The sequence below is a fragment of the Periophthalmus magnuspinnatus genome, chromosome 4 (genome assembly GCF_009829125.3).
Source record: "Periophthalmus magnuspinnatus isolate fPerMag1 chromosome 4, fPerMag1.2.pri, whole genome shotgun sequence".
In the NCBI taxonomy this organism is placed as follows: Eukaryota; Metazoa; Chordata; class Actinopteri; order Gobiiformes; family Gobiidae; genus Periophthalmus; species Periophthalmus magnuspinnatus.
Window position 1 is genome coordinate 28154309 of NC_047129.1, and position 27127 is coordinate 28181435.

At 36.2% G+C, this 27127-nt stretch overlaps 1 protein-coding gene across 4 annotated transcripts in view; it reads right to left on the minus strand.

Moving 5' to 3' along the window:
• Positions 1-25313, minus strand: part of acsbg2 (acyl-CoA synthetase bubblegum family member 2) — a 28131-nt gene extending 2818 nt beyond the window's left edge. The window contains exons 1-13 of one of the 4 annotated variants that reach the window (XM_055221313.1): positions 25261-25313; positions 15013-15148; positions 12329-12402; positions 9988-10262; positions 9506-9594; positions 6131-6251; positions 5574-5654; positions 4821-4970; positions 3828-4004; positions 2475-2653; positions 1538-1780; positions 1135-1352; positions 292-431 (exon numbers count right to left, since the gene is read on the minus strand). In XM_055221313.1, the coding sequence (XP_055077288.1) occupies positions 292-431; positions 1135-1352; positions 1538-1780; positions 2475-2653; positions 3828-4004; positions 4821-4970; positions 5574-5654; positions 6131-6251; positions 9506-9594; positions 9988-10262; positions 12329-12402; positions 15013-15125 (1860 nt within the window). In that variant the 5' untranslated portion in view covers positions 15126-15148; positions 25261-25313. Of the gene's footprint in view, positions 1-291; positions 432-1134; positions 1353-1537; positions 1781-2474; positions 2654-3827; positions 4005-4820; positions 4971-5573; positions 5655-6130; positions 6252-9505; positions 9595-9987; positions 10263-12328; positions 12403-15012; positions 15149-17880; positions 17900-20023; positions 20102-23117; positions 23291-25260 lie in introns of those variants that run through there. The other 3 variants (XM_033965141.2, XM_055221311.1, XM_055221312.1) reach the window with 3 other exon arrangements.
• Positions 25314-27127: the final 1814 nt, after the last annotated feature.

A 27127-nucleotide genomic window follows, 5' to 3' on the forward strand; every position in this document is an offset into this window, starting at 1 on the left:
TAACAACTGTTATGCTGAGTTATTCTTAATTTATTATGCCAGTTTCAATGCTCCTCTTGGTTTAAACCTAAAAACTGATTGGCTGCGAGTGCTGGGGTTTAGGTGGTGAGGAATTCTGAGAGCTCAGAACTTTCAGATGAGGCATGGCCTATCCATATAATGAACATGAGAAAAACTTGTATGTGTCTTGTATCTGCAGGTTAAGGCTCTGGCAACTCGTACACTTGTGATTGTAGTTCCTTTTTTTTAAACTGTAAAAGTGCAGGTTACAGTTCCAGCCACAGTGTTTACCTTGATGGTGATGAGCATGGACAGAAACTTCCTCTTGTCTCCTATGAGCATGGCGTTACTGATGAGAGGCACCTGCTCCTTCACTGCATCCTCAATGGGAACAGGAGGGACATTTTCTCCGCCGGCCGTTATGATCAGCTCTGAAACACAAAAATGTACAACTTTACTATAACTAGATTAACAAAATCTATAACACTGTTTTATCATTGACCAATAATAGAAATAAAGCTTTATGCCTGCAAGCAGCTAGTTGGCCCAAACTCAATATTGGCCTCTGCTGGAGATTTAAGGCTGATGGTTATACGATCAGTTTATCCCTATTTTCACTCCTACTTGTAAAATACTGTAGGTAGAGTACTGGTGACTACAGCTTTATGGTGATATTACATTTATTGTAGTAGATGTGATTTAGTTTTTTCTCATTTTGTGGTCTGTCCTTTTTATATACTCTTTCAAATTACATCAACTTTAAATTAGAAATCAGATGTTGCGTCCCCCTACTTGAGTAATTTTGACAGTACAAGTACATTTTTGGCTACTTTACCCACCTAGTCCTGTTGTGATTATTATTTTTCAATTAATAAATATTTAACCAAACAAATTGTGTGTATTGTTTATCAACAGTACATTTATTTTTTTTAATGGCGTACTTTAAATTTCTTCTGTTTTCTTTACCATTATGGTTCAGAAGGGTTTACTATTCCGCTAAAATGTTCTTCAATATTACCATTTATCACAATATTTTCAGTAGAATATGTGGCATTTCATACATTTTTATAGTGACGAGCCTATGCCCACTTCTGTCTATAATCAACTGAGAGGATGCAACTTGGTGACATTTACCTTTGATCCTGCCTGTGATGAAGAGGAAACCGTTCTCATCGTGTTTGCCCAGATCTCCAGAGCGCAGCCAGCCCTCAGCGTCTAGAGCTTCTTCAGTCTTGTCGGCCATGTTGAGGTACCCCATAAAAACGTGACGCCCCCAAAGGCAGATCTCACCGTTCCCCTCCTCGTCTGGGCTCTGCAGCTTGGTCTTACAGCCTGGAATCTCCTTACCGACACTGAGAGAACAACAGGAAATTACAAAATTAATAAAAACTACAATATTACTTGTGGCAACAGATGTACTTCAGCCTATTTTATTTTTTTCCAGAAATGGCAAAAAAGTAGGGACTGGTAGTGGTAGTAGTACACGCACAAACACTGAATAAATGTGTTACTGTTTTCAATATTTAACATGACATACCTTGTGAGCCTGAAGGCCTCTGGTACGGAGATCGTGTGTGGACCGGAGCTCTCACTCATCCCGAACAGCTCGTACAGGGGGATGTTCAGACTGAGGAAAAACTCCAGAGTGTCTTTAGTGATGGGGGCGGCTCCGGTGAAACATTTGCGGCATCGCTCCAGTCCCAAAGCCTTACGCACTTTTTTAAACACAAGCTTTTTGGCGATGTGGTAGCTAAAGGGAGTGCGGGAACTGGCACCGTTTCTGAAAAGAGAAGGTCAGTGTAACTATGGTGACAAATTATACCAAAATGCTAATTGATATTGACAAAAATCTATGGTGCGGCAAGCAATCTATTCGAATAATTTTGTTTTAATACAATTTGTGAAGTATAAATGTCACTTATTGCCTCTGTTGATCCAAAAAGCACTGACTGCAGATTGAATATAGTTATGTTCATGACAACACCTCAAACAAAGTATAATTTGTATCACACATTTTTGTTCAGCTTGGTTTTAGACAAATTAGACTATTGCGGGGGACACCATAGTTTCCTCGATTAATGGGAAATACTGTATACCAATTTTAGTAAGCCATCCAAAAACAAGCTGATAAATATTGTGGTTCAGCTACACGCATTGCACAGAACATGAATAGATAACAAATTTAACTATAAAAGTGCAGAAATATCGCTTTAGTTTTGATCTGCTCCTTTTGCATCCTCCTTTAAAATGGTAAAGTACCAAGAATGTTTTTAAGTAGAGCATTTTTTGGCAATAAAATATCTAACTGATTAAATGAAAGTATGTATTATTTATGAGACGAGCAGGTGACAGACCCACCACCAGAAAACTTGCATAGTGCACCTTTAATATTAAAACTTTGCATTACTCCAAAACAATTTTTATATTATACATTGTTCTATATGAAGTAAATGTTGTAAAAAAAAGTGTATTACTGTATTTTGCTGAGATTGGTCTGCAGTCCCACGTCTTTGGCCCAAGCTGCCACTTTCCTTCGGACTGTTGAAGACTTCGCTCCGATGGATTTCATTTTTTCCTGCATCTTTTCCCAAACTCTCGGAACGCCCATGAACGCTGTGGGCCGCACCTCCTTCATCGTGTTCACCAAAGACCCCTGTGGGACAAAACCCCGGCTGTTAACAGTGGCATAGGAATCTCTTACAAAAGGATGGGTGATCGGTCACAATATCTGTGGTATCGGAGGGTTATCAATATCTGCCCCAAGTCATTTTTGGTCAGTTTGGTTTCTATCTCAATCTGCTTTTGTATTTCCCTTATATCTAAAAAAAAATTTACACATTTTGCTTTACTTTTTACATATTTATCTAGCCCGATATTGAAAATTTTGCTGATATTTGGCACAGATATTTCTTGCATATAGAGTAAAGTAGGACTGCGTTTTATCTCTAGGCATATCCCTATATAAAAGATTTGAATATGTAATTATAACTGCCTCAAACCGATGCAAGTGTGAACAGTTTTCTGCCAGTGTAACGTTAGACCTATAAGGCAAAGCTCAGTTTTTTTAGGGCTGATCTCAAAATGGATGATGTAAAAAGTCAAAAGTTAACGAATCAAAGCGTGTTCAAGTGCGTATTCAATTTTAGTAGTAAGTAGTAACAGGGACTTTCTATGTCTGTTGCATTGTGTAGGCTCAAGTTTACTACTAACTTGATTTTCTTTATTGTGCTCTGCTTTACTATGAGTGTTTATTGAATTTGCAGCATATCTTTACTGGATTTATGTCAAGTGTTTGCTGTAAGCATAATGAAATTCGTAAATCAATTGTCTCAAATTCATCCGTCCACTGACAGCAGTTTTTTGCTTGGTCTTGTGCCTATAAAAGGGATTGTACAGAAACCAGCTGCAGATCTGAGACTAAATTTACCATTAATTTTTCCCATAGTTTACGAAAAAGTCAAATATTAAAAGTTCAAGAGGCTAAATGGAGTTTTAAATTTATTTTATTATTTGTCTGTTTTCAGATTAGTTTTTATTAATTATATTTGTTTTAATATACTGATTTTATTTATTGCTTTATTTTTTTCCATTAAGCTATATTGATAACACATAGGTTATTACCAACTATTATGCTGGAAAACTTCAGTAAAAAGACCATAAAAAAGACTCAATGGAGGCTTAACAGTCATGTAGTTACTAATATCCATAACATGGTTGTTTTCAGTCCAAAACGACACATTTAACTTCAAATTTAGCAAAATGTTTTCATAACTTAGCGGTTTAAAGTTCCAGAAACAGTTTTTAAATAAACCCTACATCAGTCTCACCTTGAGGGCGTCGGGCTGAGCGAAGTACGTGGCCCCTCCCACCTTCATGGTCACCCAAATGTCGACCATCTGAGCCGCGATGTGGCTTAGGGGCAGGTAGCTCACGACTACCTCCTGTGACACGGAGGCTTCAGTCAAGTGCACGTGACGACAGGTGGACAAAGCGGTCCAGGTGAGCTGAAGACAAGACAATGTGGTAAATATTTATCACAGTAAAGCATTATAGTAACAAGAAGGTATTTTGTTTCTTGTAAAGGAAATTGTTATGTAGAACCTGCTACCACACAAATTTAAAAATAATATTTGACTTTTCTGAGTGCTACTAGATCTAAATCTGGATTATATGAGGTCTGAGTCAAAGCAACACGTACCAGTTTGAGAAACACTGTCCTAACTATTTTAGATGTCTACAAACATGTTCTGAAATGTCTATGATTCATCTATTAGTTTACATTTAAGAGAAGACAGAAATATGAACTGATAAATGTACTTAATGTCCTTAAAGGGCCCACATTACTCTATTTCTGATCCTCATCAAAAACAGACCTGGATTTGTTTTGTTTCATTAAACTTCACACACTTTCACTAGAATCATTTGGACAATTTCAGTCCTGGAATTTCTAATCTTTACTGAAGAAAAGGTAAAAGGTAGTGCTTAAAAACTACCACTACATGACATCACAAGGTGGAACAGAGCATTTTGAGCTTTGGAGATGTAGACAGACATATAATAAAGGATTCTAACATGGTTTAAAGGTCACAAGAATTAATTTAGGAACTTTAAAATGCGCACAATAAAGTGCATCCTACAAATTTAATATTAATTGCAAATCTAATCCCAAACCAGTTCAGCCATAAATTGACAATTACTATTCATTAAATTCATCTTAATCCATGTTTTTATGTTTTCCTTCACCTTGGGCTATGCCTAGGCTTGTTTCTCTAATTGCTGTTAGCTTGTGAGTGCTTGAGTAGCGCCCCCTAGAGACCTACATTGTCGTGGCTCAGCATGACTCCTTTGGGCTGTCCCGTGGTCCCAGAGGTGTAGATCAGGGTGCAGCATTGGTTTGGCTTTTGACTGGAGATTATGGCATCGAGGGGGGCGTCGGGCTCCTCACGACCCAAATCCATGAACTCGTCCCACTACAGAGAGGGACAAAAGTGTCACTATGGCGACAAGCTCAAAAGCAGTGGTAAAATATGACATGACGGAAACTATGATAAAAATAAGTATTAACTAAAAGGTAATACATTTTAGGACATTGTGTGACAAAGGGAGACAAAAAACTAAAACTATGGCTTTTTCAGAAGAGAACCAACTCAAAATGGTGATAATTTTGTCGACTACGCAAGAGAAATGTATTTGTATAGTACAATTCAAACATAAGGTAACTCAAAGTGCTTTACAGAATAAGAAATACTTTAAAATCACAATACAAACAAATCAAAACATAAATAATCATCTTAAAATTAATATTAAAAGACAAGAGAGCAGAATGAAAATATTTCAGTCACATGCAACCGTTTTGAATCTGGGTTGTCAAATATTTATCAGTTTTTATCAATGTCTCAATAAAACTAAATAAGAAGTTGCCATAATGGCTAAAACTATTATAAATATTCATGCACAAATGTTGATCATGTCTGTTAGTGACATTTTAACAACACTCACGTTAGTTTCCCTCATCTGTATTGAATATTATTGGCCTGTAGAATGTTGTGACGCCTCAAAAAACATGATCTCACCGAGTACAGGTTTGGCCTCTTCTCTTTGAGTGAGTCTTTGTACTGGATAATGGCCTTTAAATGAGGCAGCTTGTCCTCGACCTGTAAACAAACAACATAGTTAAAATATTTATTGTGATCCTTTGAATCACAACACTGATTTTACAATGACGATGTTGTAATGCATGAATGAAATCACGGTCAACAGAGGTCAACGATTTCTACCTGGGTACAAAAGTATAATGGGACATTCCAGGCAACACAATAACTTCTCGATGGGGATTAGCAGGTGGAAAATCCCTCACCAGAAAAGTTACATAGTGCATCTTTAACTTTGTTCTCATAGGAGGACTAGTGATGTTTAGAGAATAATACTTTCATCTTTCTTTTTTGTCATAAGCATCAGACTGCAAGATGATAGGAAATGCCCAATTAAGGTTGGTATATTGTAATAAAAACAGGACAGCGGTTGTAAATGGTTAAAAAATAAAGGTAGAATTCGAACCGTCAACTTTTCGGATCAGTGGACAAACCCTCAAACCCACTACGCTACATGTGAATAAGTGGATGATATTTACCTGTAGAATCTTCTGCAGCTGTTTATGGTTCTCCACGACGATGATATTGGCCTTACAGTTGTCTGCTACGTACTGGCAGGCGTCAGGGGAGTTAGTCGTGTAGACGCCCACTGCAAACCCACTGCAACCAAAACACAATTATTATTTTTCACAGACAAAACTGATGTATTTGAGTAGATCAAAGGTTGATATCAACAGCATTTATCTATCCAACTAGACCTGCAACAATTAAGACTACTCAATACTTGATCTGATATTTTGTGTTTAGTTCAAAGTTCACATCTGGTCTGTTTTGGTGACTGGCCCTAATGAGTTGTTTCGCTTTTATTTTGGCGTGGGTTATAGCCTACAGTAGCCCTTATGTTCAACAAATAAACAGCAAGAAGTAATTTGGCTTGTTTCCTTACACCAGAACGCTACAATACTAAAAAGACTACTAAAATAATTACTATTATAGTATAATAAATGTAATATACAGATTCTAAAGCACCTGCCAAAAGAGGATGCAAAAATTGATGCATTGTTTAAATAATGAACACTAACACACTAAGTTTTTTATCATTAATCAACATATTCTTTTCAAATATATTGTCAATCTGTCGACATATTCATACCTTATTACAGTTATAAATGCATTTTTAAAACCTCAAATAACAATATAAACAAATGCTGACAGGGCATACACTGAAATAATTCTTAGTTGCAGCCCTATATTCGACTCAAACCACTTCTGATAATGAAAAACCTCCACTACCAGTTCCTCATAACAATTTTCACTGGGAAACTGCTCTAGCGCAATACTGCATGAGTGTGTCTGAACTATCGACAAACACTTAAAGTGAAATCAATGCCAGTACAAATTAGATTAAAGTTTTACAGTCATTGACAGAGCTGCTGGCAGAATAGGGGTGGGCAATATTGATGAAAAAATTATTTAATTATTTTGAGTGTCCCGATAACCATGATTATGTAAGTCCAACAGAAATCGGCTTTTAACGGTTAAGTATCAGACAAGTGCAGAAATATCACTTTAAAACCTTATTTGGAAGTTTACCACTAGATTTTGCAGGTAAAATTGCAGCATTTATTATTATTATAGACAATATACATTCAAGCTTTGAATTCAAATGTTATTATAATTTCTACTAAGTCATTCATTTTAGCTCCTTCTTCCTTGACAGTGCTGTAGCTACAACATATTTTGGTGATAGCGTAGACACACCAGTAGACACAGGAGTCATTCATGAGTTTCAGGATTATGCAAAAACAATCCTAAAAATGGCGCACATAAACATGAAACTAAAACCCATAAAGGCAGCAAATGGCCCGTGATCCTAAATGAAAGTAGGTCAGATTGGTCTAAAAAAAATTGCAGTGTTGATGAGGCAGCTTTAGTGGGACTGGTTCTACAGGTCCACAGGTTTCAGGGCTCAGTCAATGAGCCTGAGAACTGCACTTAAGTTTGTCACTACAATCTCCAGTATCTGAAAAGCAGCACGGACGTGGAGTGGCAAAGACTGAAAGAGTTCATTTAAACCATCATTTACATATTTGTGAGTTTATGTAAATTTGGATCACCATAAGAATTTCTATAAAAGTATAAATACTAAGCTGCACGATATTAGAAAGACGCAATATTCCATAATTATCTTTCGTATATAGATATTATTGCTATGTTTTAATATACTTTTTGGCACAATAAGTTGAATTAAATTAAAACAATAAAATACATGGCTTCATTTACAAGTCAAACAAACTCAAGGCCAACCCAAGTCCAATGTAGAAAATCTGTCTTTTTGTCCATTTTACTTTATATAAAACTGTGTTGTTGCATAGTTATTTTCTTTCGATATCAATTATTGCGTCAGCCAATGTTGAAATATACTTCATGATACATTGTGCATCCTTAGTACATACAACGACAAATGGGATATACATAAAAAAAGAACTAAAATAAAAATTGCAAATATGACAATGGCAGTTTTGGAGATATGCAAACTGAAAATCAAGTATACTGTCTATAATTAAAATGGATCAAAATGTTGCAAAAGGAGAAGCTGGAGGACATGTCTGGGGTGAAGGAAGTCTGGGAGTCCCTTCTTAGACTGCTGCCCCCGTGACGCGGCCCTAGATAAGCGGAACAAAATGGATGGATGGGTGGATAGGCGTTGCAAAAATAGATAACACCCATATTTTTAAGTTTTCAGTTAAGAGACATCTCTGCACTTTATGGTTCCTTCTGTGTTTTGTGCAATATTTAAACACCCACCAAGACATTCACAGGACAGTTTTTGTTTAATGATTTTCTCGGCCGAATTGGGTTTATTTGGAAAAAAACAGCTGTAGCGTGAAACAGAGACAAAGGGTAGAAACAATCAACAAATGTTCGAGCGTGGGAGATGAACCAATAAAACCAAACGACTACATGTGTGCAACGCCTTAAACCACCACACCACCAGAGTGCATCTATAGGCACATTTGAGAACATTTTGAATGATTTGCTATAATATTTAACCTGAATATTGTCATTGGGGCATGGTCAACATTGAGTACCACTTCATATCACACCAGTAGCTCTGTCAGAATCACTTTTTAGATGGATATACTTGTGTAAAACCAAAGCATTTGCAGAGATAAACTCAAATCTGAAGCCATGTAACAGATGTTTGGTGATGTAACAAACTTGGCAAAGAAAAGCAGCTTTCCAGAGTTCAGTGCTGTTTCTGAGCACACAATGTTAATAATCTCGCACCAGATACGTCAGTAAGTAAACGAAGCATTTCACAGCTGATAATGTGAGCGTGAAGAGGAATGAGAAGGATCAGTACGCACGTCGCCTGTCAATCAAACTAAAAGCACAGAGGCTACGTGCTCAACGGAAGGTAGAGATGGAGACGGCCTGGTACACCGTGTAGTCTCAAAAGTGCACGTAACTGATTATTTCCATGGAGGTGTTTTTGCCTGGAATCTTCCACAGTAGGTCATTAAACATATCCATCATGTATTTTATCGGATGTGTGTACGGTATTGCTAAAAGAAACCTTGAAAGACTACATTTGTACTAAGACCTGATTCGCCTCCCCAAAGATCTGACCTGTAACTTGTCCTGGTGGCGAAACCTACTTGCCTCCATTAAAGTAGATACGTTTAATGTCATACTTATGGAACAATGAAATCCAAGGAGGCAAGCTGGTAGGGAACGTTCATCAAAAAAGCTACATAGTGCACTTTTAATTAGAGCTGTTAGATTAGGCAAAATCCATAGTTACAGTTACTTAGCTCATAACTATAATACTATACTATAAAGCCAAATACTGACCTGTAGAGAAATGATGTATGTTTTGTGATGCCCGTATGAAGTGTCTCTGAACTCACCCAGCCAAAATCGCACCGATGTCCGAGATGAACCACTCCACGGAGTTAAAGCCCAGGATCCCGACGCCATGGTAACGCTCCAACCCCAGCTGCAGAAACACATAAAAGGCATCAAATTGACTACTACTTTTTAGAAATGTGCTGAAATATTGAAATATCAGTATACAGTGATACTAAAATTGGTGATATAGTATCGAATTGTCAGTATTGTGTGCTGCTGTATCAATATATCACCATGATTATTATTGGTAAGTATTTTATGACAGCGCTACCTGTTCAAAGAAAAGAAACTTGTTCATGAAGTTAACATATTCACTGTTTTGGTGGTTAAAATGGGTGTATTTCATTTTAGGTGTGTAACAAAGACATCATTCACTATCGCATGTATTGTAACGTGAGCCGTGTATTGTATTGAGACCGAATCCCAGCTCTACTACCACCCATACACTATGCTACACAGCACTCCCCCCCTCCTAGTATACCTTGAGAAATCCCTTGGCTGCGACGCGACAGGTCTGGTAGTACTCTTTGTAAGTCATTGTCTTCTGCTGCTCTCCGTCCTTCCAGCCCAGAGCCGTGTAGTCCCCAAAACGCTCCACAGAAGACATGAACATCTGGTTTATGGTGAGAGGAGGTTCAGCAGCGATCCCAGACTCTCCCATCCTCAGTCTGACCTCTGCATTGCCCCTCGATGTCCACAAGGGGGCGGAGTCTGAAGACACGGGCACAGACAGGGAGGACGGGCGAGGGGCATTCACTAAACAGGAATAATACAAGACAAAAGGTTAGAACTTAGGAGCAGGGGTTAGTTTAATTTGGCACACACCACGTACTCACAAATTTAATTATTAAATACAGAGAATAGTTAGTGAAAGTTGTCTAGTTTTTACACCAGATGCCCTTCCTAGTACTTTGTAGGGTAATCTCCTCCAGTGCTAACAATAGTAAAACTTCTGGTTCTCTGCTGTTGGCCTATATAATATTGTCATTCTATTAAAAATAATAATAAAATAAATAAATACAAAATAAATAAATACAATTATAAAATAAAAAAATAAAAAACATTTAAATTTAAATTAAAATACATATTTATTTAGATCTCAATGAGTATAACCTGGTTACATACATGTCTTGTGACGTGTATAATAACTTATGATGCAGTAACTGGGATAGCGTTTTTCCTGTGACAAATTGTCAAAGAGCTCTGAGCTGGAATTTTAAATGACAGGAAACAGGAAGAACAGTTTTCCGGCCAAATAATGCAGTGTTCTCTATCTGGACTCTACAAAGAAAACAGATAAAGCTGGTTTTAGACTAATGTATTTAATGTAACAGAGCCAGTGCTTGACTTTTACTTATCAGTTTTCCTTTTGTCACCTGCTGCCCCAAAGCAAATGCCAGAGAGGGGAGGGACATACAGGGTAAACAACACTAATCTGAGGAGTTCCTGTTTTAAATTAAATATTACCCTTTGCAATAACTTATGTGTTAAAGGTCCTATATTACACAAAACTGACTCTTGTGAGCTTTAAGTCATGTTATAATGCTAATACCTCCTTAAAAACAGACCTGGAGTTGTGTTTTGTTTCATTCACACATGTTTCAGTAATCCTTTATCATTAATCTGTTTACATCCCCTAAGCTCAAAATGCTCTGTTCTACCTTGTGATGTCAGGAAATTGTATTTTTTAAGATAACAGCAACATTTTATCTTTTGTTTAGTAGAGATTGGCAATTCTAGGGCTGAAATTATCCAAATGATTCTAATAAAGGTGAAGGATTTGTGTGTTAAACATGTGTGAATGAAACAAAACAAAACTCCACACTTTTGATGAGGAAACAATATTATAACATAGGTCAGAAAAACAGCGTAATATGGGCCCTTTAAACAGTGTCAAGTTTGTCGACTAAAATATTTTCATCATCATTTTTGTAAAGGTCACTGGTCACTGAAATGTGTCACTGACTAAAGCTTCGATGATAAAAAGTAGACTAAAGTAGCTCTATGTTCACATGTGCTCCTTCTATTGTCAGCCTCAGCTCTGAGTGAGTGACATGTTTTACAAGAAGCAGATGACTTTAGTTACTTCTTCAAGGCAATAAAAAGATACTAAGTTTACATAAATTGTGATCAAATCGAAACTGTGATCTGGCCATATCACCCACCCCTACATGGAAACAAACATTAAACAGAGAGAATGGCTTATGAACACTAATTAACATATGAATCAAAACTACATGCATTGCTAGGCTTCAAAAGGATTTTCCATTGCATTTTCATTCCATTTTCATTCCCATGAAATTGCTCAAAGGAAGTAAGACAACCAATGTTTTACTATCAGAAAATGACCATAGGTTTAAACAACAAATTATTAATGATACAAAAATATTCATGTTTTTATAACTCCCATTTTAAACAGTCGGGATGTTATCTTTAAACTGCATTTTAACTGTGACATAACATTTCAATATCCCAGCATCCATCTGCCTGTCAGATCCTCTCAGTCTTTAACGCAGCCTAAGACTAGACAGAAAACCCACCTCTCCTCCCTGGCATTTAATACTAGCTAGACATGACATCTTGGTGTTTGTAGTTCTTTCCCTGTGTATTGTACTATCTGTATATTTGGGTTTTTTTTGTTGACTTTTATGTGAAGCACTTTGGTCAGCAGATGTTGTTTTAAATGTGCTATAGAAATAAATATCGTCAATGGCTAGTGTAGGCTAGAAACTGAATATAAAACACATAAATACCAGGGCTACTTTAAAGTGGGTCACCGTAATCGTTTTGACTATGATAGAATATGCTCTCATTTGACGCACCTGTTTGTGCAGCAGTGACTTCATTAGCTCCGGCCTCCTCTCTCTCACCTGTGGACTCCTCTTCAGACGACTCACTGTGGAAAAGGAAAGGGAAAAACAAACAGGTGAGTGAGTCCCAGCGCTGATTACAGAAGATCACCAGGTACCAGGGGAGAACCAAGGGCGCATGCAAGAAATTAGGACAGTTACCATAGCGATTACGGTAATCATTTAAAACGAAATATTATATCTTTAGATTAAATATTATATCATCAAAACGTTGCATGTGACAGGAAGCTGAAAGAAAAACTGTTATTAGTCAAAAGCACTTTCATTATGGAGGCTCTGAATAAGCTTTTTAAATATACAGGATTTAAAGCTGTTTACATTTACATTACATTTCCTTTAATTATAGTTTAATTGCAGCAGCAGTAAATGAGAGATGTAAACTATAATTTGAGAGACCTGAAGAGACCACACAGTATTATAGAGCTGTCTGTAATGATTCTACTATTTCAAACTCATTTTTAAAAGTAAAAGACTTGATGCCAGAATGATTTAATGGAATATAAATTTAAATTTTTAACTTAGAATATGTGTATTTTCTGATTTTGTCTTAAAATGTGAGAGACTGAATCAACACCTACAGTATTTCATTGCCTCATATTTAAGTATAAATTTTAAGTATGGTACTAGAATTTGAAATCAGATGCTAAATCGATACTAAAACTAGTAATGAAACTAAAAACGTCACATTTACAGGACATAAATGAAACGTTCTGAATGATCTTGAGCTGTATCAGAAGTATAAGACCACATAAACTAGTATAAGCCCATGGACCTACCTGGACGACTGAGGGATTACACAGATATAAGGCCACATGGTAATACAAAACAAAGTGCAACAATTTGTCCAATAAAGAATGTTTTTATTATCATTTTGTTATCAGAATTGGCATTGAGTATCGAGTCTATTCCTTAATTTCGAAATAGAGAAATTTTAGTATCGTGACAACACAGAAGACAAGTCATTCATTTTTATGTAGATTCTTAGTATTAACACTTGTTGATATTAATTGATATTGACCCTAGATACTAATGTCAACATTTTGACAACCCAATTAAAAATCAACTTTCCCTGCAGCTGACTGTTTGATCGTCTGTTTGGGTAATATTCCACATCAGCTGCACTAATTAAACCTTGAACAATGACCGTCATCATAATGTGGTTGTAGTGTTCTATAAGACTGTTTAAAAACTCCATCTTTACAAAATGAAACACCACTCCCTGTCTGATGGCATGGCATGTTCTTTCTGTCACTGCGTACTTATTGTTAACAAAAGAGGCTGAACAATCTGATGTAGAGATAAAGATACATGGGAAAATGGATATGATCACAGTTGTTGTTCAGCAAATATGCAAAATTTGTCTATAGTAAAATCTATTTAAAAAGACTACAAAGAGACCCATTTATTTATTTTTTTAAGTGCATAGAATTGCGATGTAATTTAAACAAGGGTAAAGTGATATTTTTGCATTTGTGGTCAATTTTGCAGTCCATTCATGTTTTGTGCAACACTTGAGTCACACTTAAGACATCAACAGGAACAGTTACAGCACATTTATGATGGGTTACTATATTTGTATTTTGTATTAGGAAAATCCAGAAAAATATATTCATTTGTCAATACTGCGCACACTACAGTCTGCTAAATCTTTACAAAGTGACCAATGTTGCTCCGTATCTGATGTTATTGGCATGTTTAGTCCGTCATGGCTAACTAAGTGCTAACAGAAGATTTTGAACCATCTGATAAAACACAAGTGTAGGAATATAAAAAAACAAAAAACAAAACATTGTCTAGATCAATACAAAACCTAGTATCGAAAGTAGATACTCATTAGAACAAGAATAAGTCTTAAATAAATAACAGCACAGGGTCAAACTGGACCTTTCCTAGATAATTTTTAGACTGATTTTGATCTATCTCAGAACTAGTACAAGATCACATGGAAATATTAGAAGCTTATTATTTTTTACTTTGAAAATAATAATAATAATAATACATTGGTTTTATATTGCTTTTCACATAAACTCAAAGGTGCTTCACATGTAACACAAACCAGGACAGACAAAACGAGTAGAGGGGAGGCAGTCTCTCGTGGTGGTTATAGGCTGTGAGGAAAAGGTCAGTTTTGAGCTGTTTTTTTGAAAATGTTTAGAGAGTGAGTTTCTGAAGTGGAGGGGAGAGCGTTCCAGAGGGTTTGGGGCAGTGATGGCGACAGCTTGGTTCCCCAAAGTCCGGTAGTATCAAGAGTTTTCCTTAGTATCGCAATCAAGTTTTACATTTTTGTATGTTGTAAGACAACACTCCTTGAACCTCAAACAAAACGTTTGCAGGCACGTTTTACCACATTTTTGGTGACATCATTGAGGTTTTTTTTTTAAATAATTGAGATACAATCTGCTCCCTTTAAAGTCTGCCAAGGTTCTGGAAGTAAATTTTCCATTCATTTTTAAAACAGTTTTTCATGTGTTTAGTGAAAAAAGTATGTTAGAAGGTTTTGTAAACAGATTTTAAGTTAAATTCTAGATGATTAGTTACCACACAGCTGATTATCCCTGAGCAAGTTTTCAGTCATTTTTTTGGAGTCTATGAGAAAAAATGAATGTGAATAGTACTCTTGTGTGCAGTGAGCGTACTTGGCAGTGTCGGTGGTGCATTCGTCCAGCTCTGCGGCGCTGTCGGCCCTTCCACATGAAGACTCTGTGAAAGCTGCTTCTCTGGGAGGCTCCATCACCACGGCCTCGCTCATGGTGCTGGACTCACACGCGACTACTGCAAACACACAAAACACACAAAATTTGATTAACCAAACTGTACTGATCCACTGGGGACTTTATTTGGACACAGTAGTAGTTTTTTTATGATTAGATTGATGATCAGTTAGCTTAGTTGATTTAGTAACAATAAACATATAAACATATACGGCCATGTCACAATAATTCCTATACCGACGTGTGAACATTTTCTTTGCACAAGTGGGTCATTTTTTAAATTTTTTTTAGCGCCTTAAGATTTGAGCTGTAAAGGGTCAAAGAAGTAACTTGACTAAAATATGGATACAAAGTACAAGATTTCCATTAATTTATTGCTGAAATTTTTTGTTTCGTTGCACATTTGTAAAAGGACTTGCTGTGAAAGGTAATTTTGTCTGTGGTAGAGTAATTACAGTTTATGGTGAAATTTTTATGGAGCAAGATATCTTATTTCAAAATGTGTCTTTAAAGTGAATACCCTGAGAGAATCCTGAATTAATAGCAGCTAAACTAACAAGAAACACATGCATTTCAGAACCAGTTTGTAGAAGGATTAGCTATAAACAAAGCAGAGTACATTTTGTTCTTGACAGAAGCCATTTAAATATATAAATAATTGAAACCTTTATGATTTTAATAGCAAGTAACCATTCAAAATTAGAACAGACCTTACATGATGAATACTGTAGTTCCAGACCAATGCAAAAAGTAGTAATTGTGCAATGTCTGGATTGTAGTTGCAACTAATAAGGAGGTTCATCTGGTCAAACGAGTCTGACAGCAGGATTATGGCTCAGTAAAGAATGCTAACAACCGAGCAATCAGGTTTTATATTTAAACCAAAGCAAAACCATAAAGCAGAGTGAGTGTAGCATTCACAGACAACAGTGTTTAGTTCTGCAGGTGAATTAAAGTGCACATAACGACAGATTTTCATGTTTTTCTAATTATTCTTTTATTTGGCGAGGTGACAGCTGCGATTTACATTTATGTGGTTTACAGTTAATTAAGAAAAGTTGATAAAAAGTTGAAAAATACAGGAAGTAGCGTTGAGTTCTACAAGATATTCCCTCCAACTATGTTAAAAAATCTCATTAAAATGCAGGGTCAAGGCATTTTTCTAACAGTTTAAACCTTCATTTGACAAAAAAATAACAAAATAAATGTGTTTTTGTTTGTGAAATAATAACTATTGTGTAAATTAAACAGGTTTTGGCCCTTGCTAACATCATGGTTGCTAGGTAAAGTTCTCCTCTACGCCACATTTGCCGCCTGTGTCCAACCAGGAAGTAAAATTATAAGTCAAATTATATAAATCTAAATTTTTAAAAACTAAACAAGACTTTTTGGAAAGATCATAGTATGTTATAAGTATCATAGTATCATCATAGTATGTTTTAAGTATGTTTTAGGGAAATGTCTAGTCTAACCGCTTTCACTTTAACCATTTCGTCGTTGCTTTTTGATCTATGCAAACCTCCATTCTGCGTTCAAACCTGTGAAGACCTTGTATAGATCTTGTGGTCATAGCTGCAGTCTGAATAGCATTGCAGCTGTTGTCTAATTGCTCCGGGATGGTTAGCAGCAGAGTGCGACTCACTTAGCTCAAAGCACAAACTTGGCCAGCACAGACGTGTTGATGTTGAACCACAGTGAGGTTTGCACATCCTGTGTTTAAACGGCAGGGCTATTACAGGTAGACTACATGTCACTATAAGCCAATTAAGGAATAGATAAAACAAGCATTGAAATACAAACCTACACACGGTAATGTTTTTCCATTGAGAATTTACAGGAAACTTCAGTTCACAAAGTTCAGAGGTGGGCAGTGCTGTGTTATTTATTTACTTAAGTAACTTCTGAAGAAATTGTACATCTCAGAGTAGTTTTCAGGCATCATTCTTTTACTGCTTAAGTAGTTATTTAACAGTCCACAGTTTTGGTTACACATAAACTAATCTAATTTAACCTAAGAAGTGACAAGAAGTGACTTTATTTTGACCTCATAAAATGATTTGAATATTTCAGTTTCTCACACTACTCCTTCAGATATGACTTTTTCTAACCATTTGAAATGCATTATTTTATGTTTTGTTTGAAATTAGTTGACCGCTGTTATGCCATTTGTGTTTTAAGCTTAATTCTTGCCATCCACTGAAATAACTGTGCTGTTCCTTACGTCTATGTGTCAGACTTTATGAATGAACAACAAATGATATCAAGTATGCTTCTTCTCATGAACTAGACTCACGAGACTATATTTTAAGTCACTGGAGAACCCGCATTACTCAAACCACTTTAGAAATTGCGCTTTGAGTTTTCTAAATATAACAAAAATCTTACAAATGTAGAATATGCTTTAGGGGTAAACTCAACCACTGTTAAACATCTATCACCTTCAGGCTCATGACCTCATCACAGGAAACAGCCTAAAGCCCCGTAACATAGGTCCTCCCTGCGTGACCTCCTGTGCGACCTGCAGCTCCATGACACGGCCCCATGAGTTTAAGCCTGTGTCTCCATGGCCCAGGCAGTGTTTGTGTCCGCTCTGTTTATATTAGGAGCTCATAACACATACCAGATACCACAGCTTCATCTGCCCTTTGTCACACTGGGAGAGGGCGAGTGGAAAGAAAATGCCGCCAGAGGGCAAAGAGTTACAGCCAAAATATGTTCCATAATCTTTTGGAGGGCGACAAGTATGATAAAATTCTGTACAAAGGTCACATCAACAGAAACTTGTGTACTAACCTGTTCTGAAATGCAATTCTTCTGGACACGTCTAAACCACACGGTCAGCTGTTTTTTCTGCAGAGTAAGACAGGGTATTTTGTTGTTTGTGGAGGTAATTAGGGTATTTTGCAGCCCTATTGCATCCATTCAAATTGTGATTTTGATTTGTTTGCGATTAATCCTGCAGCCCTATTGTGCATATTACAAATTCAATATGGGAAAACATAGGGCTGCACAATTGTTTGAAAAAATGAAACCCCGTCCAGTATGTAACTTTTTTCTAATGAGGGCTATGTCACGTGTTTGTCTCCATGGAGCAGTGTTGTCATGATACCAAAATGCCTATAAATTTCTATACTAAGGAATAGGCTCGATACTTAATACTACTCAATACTAGATTTATACAACTATCCCATGCATTTCAGAAGAGGTTTGTAGATGTCTAAATACACTTGGAATTGATCCTAATGAAAACTATAACTCAAAAATAGTTATTTCACCTCAATAACTGACAAAAATTAACAAATAAAAATAATAAAACACAAAATCTGACCTTTTCTGAATAGTTTAAGAACATAGAAACTGTTTTGTGTTGAAAAATATACCCAGCTGTCATAAAAAAATAGTTTATACAAATGTTGATGCTAGATTAACACTATCTAGCATTTTCTGTAGCAATCCAAAATTGAGTTTGAAATTAGATATATAGAGAAACCACTAGAACTACTGGATATATAGTTTGCAGAAGAAATCGATCAACTCCAAAGATTCAACTTTCATCTGGATTGTGATGAGTCATACAGCCGGATTTCTTGGCGTAGATCTTATCATCCTTATCATTGTGTAATTTCTACTTTAAAACTGAGTCACCGTATTTCCCAAATGTTGCACTAATAGAAAATGGCAGCATCACTAGAGTATGCTGGGGCAGAATGTCATGAACTCAAAACTGCCTCATGACCCACACAGGTTTACACAACACTGAAGCTTTCACACCAAACACGTGTCATGACACAGTGACCTCGCACAGGGCGCTGACACACACATCTAAGGATCTAAGACCATTAAGAAAACTTGCCCCTATACTATAATGTTTCCTCATCAAAAAATACCTGGAGTTGTGTTTTGTTTCATTCACACATGTTTAACCACACAAATCCTGCATATTTAGGCTGCGCTCTTCCCTCAAACCACTCTGTTCCACCTTGTGATGTCATGTGTTAATACAGAAAGTGCTCCACTGTATTTTTAAACTCTGTACACCTTCACTAGAATCATTTGGGTCATTTCAGATCTGGAATTGCCAATCTCTACTAAAAAAAAAAAGGCTTAAGGTTCATCACATCACAAGGTGGAACAGAGGATTTTGAGCTTTGCAGGTGTAGACAGACTAATAATAAAGGATTCGTCAAACATGTGTGACTGAAACAAAACAACTTCAAGTATGTTTTTGATGAGGCAACAGCATTATGACATGGTTTAAAGCTCACAAGTGTCAATTTTGCGAAATATAGGAACTTTAATAATGGGTAGGGTCACTGGTAATTGAAACTGGAGATAGAGGGCGCTTGTTCAGATCTGCCATTAAAGGGTCAGTCATTTAAACGGTGAATCAGTATCTTAAAAAAGAATATTCACCAGTGTGGTATTAAACAATCTAACTTTAATTCAATAAGTCATAGTTACGGACTCGCTTCTCCACAAATGTGAACCTTATCCTGGCGGCATACCCTTCAAGATTCAATGTCATACGTCGTGCATTTCAAAAAGCACCTTTAATTACAATTTAAATGAAACAAAAAACTGTCAAGAAATGTAATACTTTACTAGTTTCAACAAGTTTCTGTTTCATTTTGAGCATTCAGCTAAAAATTAAACAGGAACAAAAACATTTCACATCTAGGTTCAACTTTTTGACTATTAATTTGTTTCTAAAATCTCACAATAATATTTTTTACATATATATTGTGGATAATAAATTAACCTCAACATCCCTGGTCCAAATGTAGAATATTTTAGAATAAGAGTAAATAAATATGAAGTCAGTTAAACATTTTTAAACATAAATAGATGAAACAAATATTGAAAACAGTACCTGCAGACCAGTTAGAGTAGGCAATTAAAGGGATATTTGTAAAAACATGCTCCAGTGAATACTCACGTTCTTCACTATCCCAGAGTCTTTTCTATGTGAGCACTATTGACATGTCCTTGAAGCGTGAGGTCTGCAGGGGGCGGGCACAGACTCAGCTAATGGTCAGTCGTATGATGGTCACGTGACAAGTTTGGGGTCTAAGCAAAAGTCTTGAGGAGAGGGGGGTGTTTATTTTGAGGGGGTATTTATTTCTCGTCACTGTCGTCACTTTGTTCACATGTTTTCACGTCTTTTTAAACTGTGTCATGTTGGTTCAGCATCACATGAGAACTGCGGAACACTAGAGTCAGAATTTGCATGTTTTTACAACTCATCTATTGACCTATTGTTTAATATGCAAATCAAAATATGAATGGTCGTGATTATAATATTAATATTTGAAAAAAAACTGTGCCAACGCTATAGTATAGACCGCTGCAAATATGTTCTGGGACACATGGGGTTCTTGTATTAGTTACGCATTTCATATTTCAATATTAATGCTCCTGAAACCTCAACTTTGTACAGAATCCTACTATTAAAAAAATACAAATTTAATCACAATTTCCAAGGGTTATTCTCCAAAATTTTTATCTTGTAATTTAAAAAATATATATATTTTTTTTATGCATCTTAATTTACAATAATGAGGAACTTTTTGTTAACCAGTGACCTCCTAATGTAAACGCACATTTCTAATCTAATCTTTAAATTTGGCAAAAAATATTAGTCCCACCGGAGGAGCTGTGCGTGGAGGAAGTGTCTGGGGCGAGGGAAGTTTGGGAGTCCCTGCTTAGACTGCTGCACCCCGCGACCCAACCCCAGATAAGTGAAAGAACATGGATGGATAGATGTTACAGTCATAACTCTTACCTCAATCTGTTAGTTTTGAGTCAGACCTCATCAGCTTAAGACTCAGGAAAATCTATATCCGACATTGATCTATGATGTAACAACCCCCAGAGCAGCAGAACACCCGAGATTCATCTATGCAGCCTCCTGACTTATTTATTTTTATCTACCAGCTGCCTAAAAATACTGTAGCCTTACGTGTCACAAATGCAGTACCACTCAATTATTCAGCACTCTTGAGTTCACTGAAGTATAGCGGTGATTAAAGTTTCATTGGGAACATCTTCTCAAATGTGTATTGTCTTTAAGTTTCACTGTTACACGATTTAACGCAATTTGTATTTTACAGGAGCAGCTCTCCCTTGGTAAATGTCACAATGACTGTAAATACAGGTTTCTACTACAGTGGCATTTCTTTTAAAGGCATATTATGTAACCTTTCTGGTGGATGGTCTGTCACCCATATTAAATTACATGGGTTTAAATTGCTATTCCCACTTAGAAGATTTCAATATTTAGTTTTAAAAGGCCTATATTACACTATAATGTTTCCTCATCACAAACATATCTGGAGTTGTGTTTTGCTTCATTCACACATGTTTAACGCACAAACCCTGCATATTTAGGCTGAGTTCTTCTCTCAAACTGAAAACACTCTGTTCCACCTTGTGATGTCATCATGTGGTACTACAGAAAGTGCTCCACTGTGTTTTTAAGTTCCATACACCTTCACTAGAATCATTTGGATGATTTCAGTCTTGGAATTGCCAATCTCTACTGAACTAAAAGCAAAAAGTAGCTGTTAACTTAAAAACTACCACTTCATGACATCACAAGGTGGAACAGAGCATTTTGAGCTTTGGAGATGTAAACAGACTAATAATCCAGGATGAATCAGACATGTGTGAATGCAACAAAACACAACTCCAAGTATGTTTTTGAGCAGGTAACAACATTGTAAAATGCCTTGAAGCTCACAAGAGTCAATACTGTGTAATGTAGGACCTTTAAATTGTTAATTGCTATGACAACGATCTTAGTTTCTCATCATTTTAAAACCCATGGATGAAACATTTTGTGTCACGGCCTCACCTACTTTTTCCACATGGAGATAGAAAAGTTTAATGCCCTAAAGCTCAAAATTCCAGTCAAAGCAATAACAGACAAAAGGTGACAGATCCTCCCCGAAAAAACGTACACAGTGCAGCTTTACTACATTTTTTGAAGAAGAAATGCCACTTATTGCATCTCTACGCATGTGTAAAGGTGACTTTAAGATGAAATGTAGTTACTCACAAGCAAAAAGGTATACATTTTGTTCTTCTTTAGACAAATAGAGGCAGAAATTTGACTGTATTAATGGAAGACTTGAACAAACGAGCCGGTCAACTACTGTAGTCCGTAGTTTCTGCTTCCTAAACAAACGTCACAACCACTCGTAAACACAACCCAGACTGTTTACATTTAAATTCAATGACTGGACGAGACGAGGGCCTGGTGCCATCACAATAGATCCATGCAAACTTCAGTTATGCTAATCCCTATTCAACGAGCAGATGACACACCCCACCCGTACTATCACATTTACTCTGTCTGTGCACCAGTGTCTATTCATGAAATGTTATATCCAAATGAGCTCAAATAAATAAATAAATAACGTGACATTTGTTTAGTGTAATCTCTACCTGTTGAAAATCCCAATACCAGCTGCTGCACTCTTCTGACCAGTACTGCAGTTTTTTGGCTGGGCGTAATCTGCAGCATCTTGATAAAAAGATTCTCTTGTCTACAACGTTCACAGACACTTTTCCTTAAATCTAACCAAAACTAAAGCACAATAAACAAAAATATATATAGTAAATTTGAGCTTTTGCATGAATTGCAAGTGCATGTATAGATATTCAATGACAGGGATACACCCATAGACAAACCAATAGATCTATTCTACAAATGTATTTAATGATTTAACCATTCAGGCTCTTATATAATGGGCATCTAATAATCTAATAATTAAAAGCTTTAAGGAGATGAATGAAAAGGCATATAAAGCATAATTATTAAGTATTGCAAAGAAAATACATTAGTAAAATGTTATGGTAAAAAATAAAAATAAAATAAAACCAAGATAAAAATAAAAATATGTACTTATTTAGGTAAAAAATAATAATAAATCAAATTGTTTTTCTAGATAGACTATCACACACTCTGATGTTTAGCAATCCTTGAAAGATGAATGAAAATGTGACAGATTATCCACGTAAATACTTACATTGCATTGTTGTTAAAATTATCTATCCTTTTGGTCCTAATCGTCAAAAAATCCGTCCACGTTTTGCTCTCCGAGTCACACGTCCTTCTACAACACAAAAATGCTAGCCTAGCCGCCCTAATTTGCGTAGTGCCTGCTACTCCTGCTGCAGATCATTCATTTTCAAATAGCAGAAGCCGGGTAGGTTGGTCCCTCCCTCTGCAAGAAAAACCCCACCCAGAGAAAGCAGCCAGTTTCCTCCACACCGGACCTCCCTCTATGAGTCTGATTGGTCCAAAAGACTCACACCACAAGCCTCACTTTCCATATAAGGTCACGTGAGTCAAATGAATCAGATGGAGGGGGGTAGTGGGGTTTCTCTGCATAGTATAAACAGACGTAGCTCATGCTGGATAGTCTGCTGCTCAGGGTTGCCACATCTGCTTCTTAATAGCGACTTTAGGCTTCTATTTTTGGAAAGTAACACCTATTTTATGCATGCTTTTTATATCGTTATATTATAGTTTATATTTGACTATGATTCATTGTTTTCACTGACAAAGGCAAAACTATTTTCTGATTATAATTGCAATGTTTGGGCTTGGACATAATAGAGATAATATTTAATATTTATTTACTTTTTGTTTTGCTTAAGCTTTACATTAATTATATACTAAAGGTGCATGATGTAACTTTTCTGGTGGACGGCACACCTGCTGTCTCCATGGAGATGTTATTGTCATTGCATACAGTTCAATAGTATGCCACTGAACATATCTATCCAATATTTACACAATTATAGACAATATAATTGATTAAAAAAAAAAAAAAAAAAGTAAAACGTGCACTCACAATAACTGGGGTCGCCTCTCCTCAGATGTGACCTGTAACTTGGCCTGGTGGCGTCATGTACTTGACATGTACTTAATGCCGTTCTGTGGAATATTTCATGCAAAGCAATAAAATCCCCATGCGACAAGAAGGTGGCGGACTCTACCACAAAAGATTTAAAAACCTATAGCATAGACCAAAATGTGTTGTTAGTAAATTTCACAAAAAATGTATTAATCTGGAATATAAAATTACTATTAAAATTACAGTTCCAAAAAGACATCTGATGCACGGCCTGCTTGTTGCTGTCTGATAATCTGGCAACCCTGCTCCTGCTGGATGCTGCTGTTCATCCCTCCCACTCCCTCACACTCCCGGAGCTGGAGGTTACTATCGGACAAGAGGACGAGGTTTTTGAGGCCAAGGCATCCCAGAGCATCAGCCGCTGTACTGGCCCATATCTGACTGTCTTTATACACCATAAACCTACACACACACCCCCTCACACATCCAGCTGACCTATATTAGAATTAAAAAACACATATAGTAAGACGTTTTAAATTCATCTTTTATATTTTAGCTATTAGTATGCGGTGGAGATAGGTTTTAAAATGTCTCTTAACTTGAACTTTCATAGCATTTTATTTACTGCTTAACTATTTTTATTTGAATATTCACAATTATTTTGAGTAACAATATTCTTGCTAAGTTTTCAGCCACTTTGTTCAACAATTTCAATTCTATTAGTAATTGGTAATGAACCTGATGCTTGATGCTCTTGTCTGCAAGTAATTAAATATATTTTTTCTCAGTGAAATCCATGGTATGTAACTTTTAAGCAAAAATAAAAATAATAAAAATAAAAGCATGTTTGTTCGTTCGTTTTTTCTTTTCTTTTTTTTTTTTTTGCAGTGAAACGCATAGAAAAACGTACTTACTTGCATCTCCTTTGGTTATATTCTTCTACAGTACGGCACCAAACTTATCTATCTCCATGGAGACTATTGTAAAGTATGTTTTTAACTTTCTATTTCCACAGAATCATGATGATGATGTGTCCCTTCCAGAACCTTTAAATATTTTGCTTTTCAAATCTCTATAGTATTTAGTATAGTATATATAGATAATTTCATTAGTTGTGCAATCTCTCTGTTTTGAACTGAACACTGCCATCACATGTTTAATCACAAGTACACAGCGTTTTAACTGATTCCACTATACTACAAAAAGAAGTGCTGAAAGTTACATAGTGTGGCTTTAAAATAAATAATAGTAATCCACTCTAATGCTATTGTCAGGCAATAGTGATGTGTCTAATAATACTTTTACTCACAATGCAGTTGGTGTAATGGCACAGCTTTGACAGGTTGTTCCAGTTGTTCTAGTTGTGGAGGTCACTAAACAAAGACTTGAACTCTTCTCCGTTAAACCTGCCGAACACAATGAGGTCAATAAAGAGGCTTCAGGCTGTTTGCTCAAGTCAAACTAAAGCACTCGTATATGACCCACTCACATCTGTGCACCACGAGATGCTTGTAAAGAGGGTTACAATGGAGCTGGGTGATATGGCAGATAGTGTTGTTACGATACTAAAATTTCACACTTGATTTTGAAACTAAGGAACAGACTTGATCCTCAATACCGATTCCGATACCACAATAATAAAAATCACTCTTTCTTTAGACAATAGAATGCGATTTTTAACCATAAATTGTAGTACATGGAGAATGTTCTAAAGTACAGTTTAAAAGTTTCTGTTTCTATGGAGTCGTGCAAAAACACGAGAGGCTTTTAATATATAACATTTAACAAATACATATTCTCCCATATTAAACCACATGCTTTTACTGTAGGCTTCTCTAAAAAACAGATTTCAAACTAATAGCAGTCGATACCCTAAAAATGTGAATCATCGCACAGCCCTAGTTACAACACATTTTTTAACGTAAATGAGAGTTGTTGGTGTTTAAAACAGCAGCATAAAAGCATAGGACTTCCTCTTACACGTTTCCTCCACACTCCCACTCAAGTGTCACGGGGTCAACTCAAGGAAACAGGAAGTGGGTATGAACAATGCAGAAACTGACCTATGGGGTGCATGGAATAAAAGCCATCTCCAATTAAAAACAAGGGATGAAGTTATATTCTTGTCCATCTTACCATCATTTACCATTATACTGTTACTTTGCTCATTTACAAAAAGTCTGTCTAAAATTCAGCGAGCTAGGACCAGGCTAGCATACTATGAAATTAGCTATTCCCTAAAAAGTAAACAAATAAAACATCAATATGACATGTAAACCTGTTTTTAGAGATGGCTTGATATGGATTTTTTTTTGACCGATAACCAATATTTTCTTTTTCTGATATTCAAATAAAAATCTAAATGTAGGTTTTCACACATTTGTTAAATATGTTAGATTTAGCAAATGTGTTGCAAGATAGTGTAAATATACTGCGATATTTTTAGCCTAACTGCTATTCTATTTTCATTTTCACACACAAGTCTGTTCCAGAAGACAAATCTGAAGAATGGTGCGTGCACTGGGAATGACACATGGCCTATCTAGACAAAGGTTGCATAAAATAAAATGTTGGTGCCAAATATTGACAAATTGTGCCCGGCCAAATTAGAACCAGGTCAAAGTATACCTGTTTCAGCAACCTGCATGACATGATACTGGATTAGACTGTGTGTTTTGATCTGTTCATGACACGTTCACACTGTCATAAATCAGATCTGAAGAGTAAATACATATCAGCAGTGACAGTAAGAATACTCTTGACAAACTATTACTTACAGAATGCTGAATACCTGCATTAAAATGTATTTTGTAAAGTATTCAGTTACACGGTCCAATCAGAGTACTGTACTATACTGTACATCAAGTTGCATGTAAAAACACAACATAGGATTAAAACTGCTTTACCGTTTGTAATGCATTTGTTTATCACTAATTGGTCATATCACACATGCACTCTCAACAAGAGCTGTGTTTTGTATTTTTCTCACTTTTCTCGGTGCAATTTGAAGCCTAAATTGCATGATCAAATACCATGATGCATTCCTTCGACAGTACCGGAATACAGCTGTACGGAGTATATATTTTTGGTACATGTATTCAGTTACTTCCAAACTCTACATATCAGTTCTATTTAATTTCAGTTCCCATACTAAGACACATACTTTTACTTTAGAC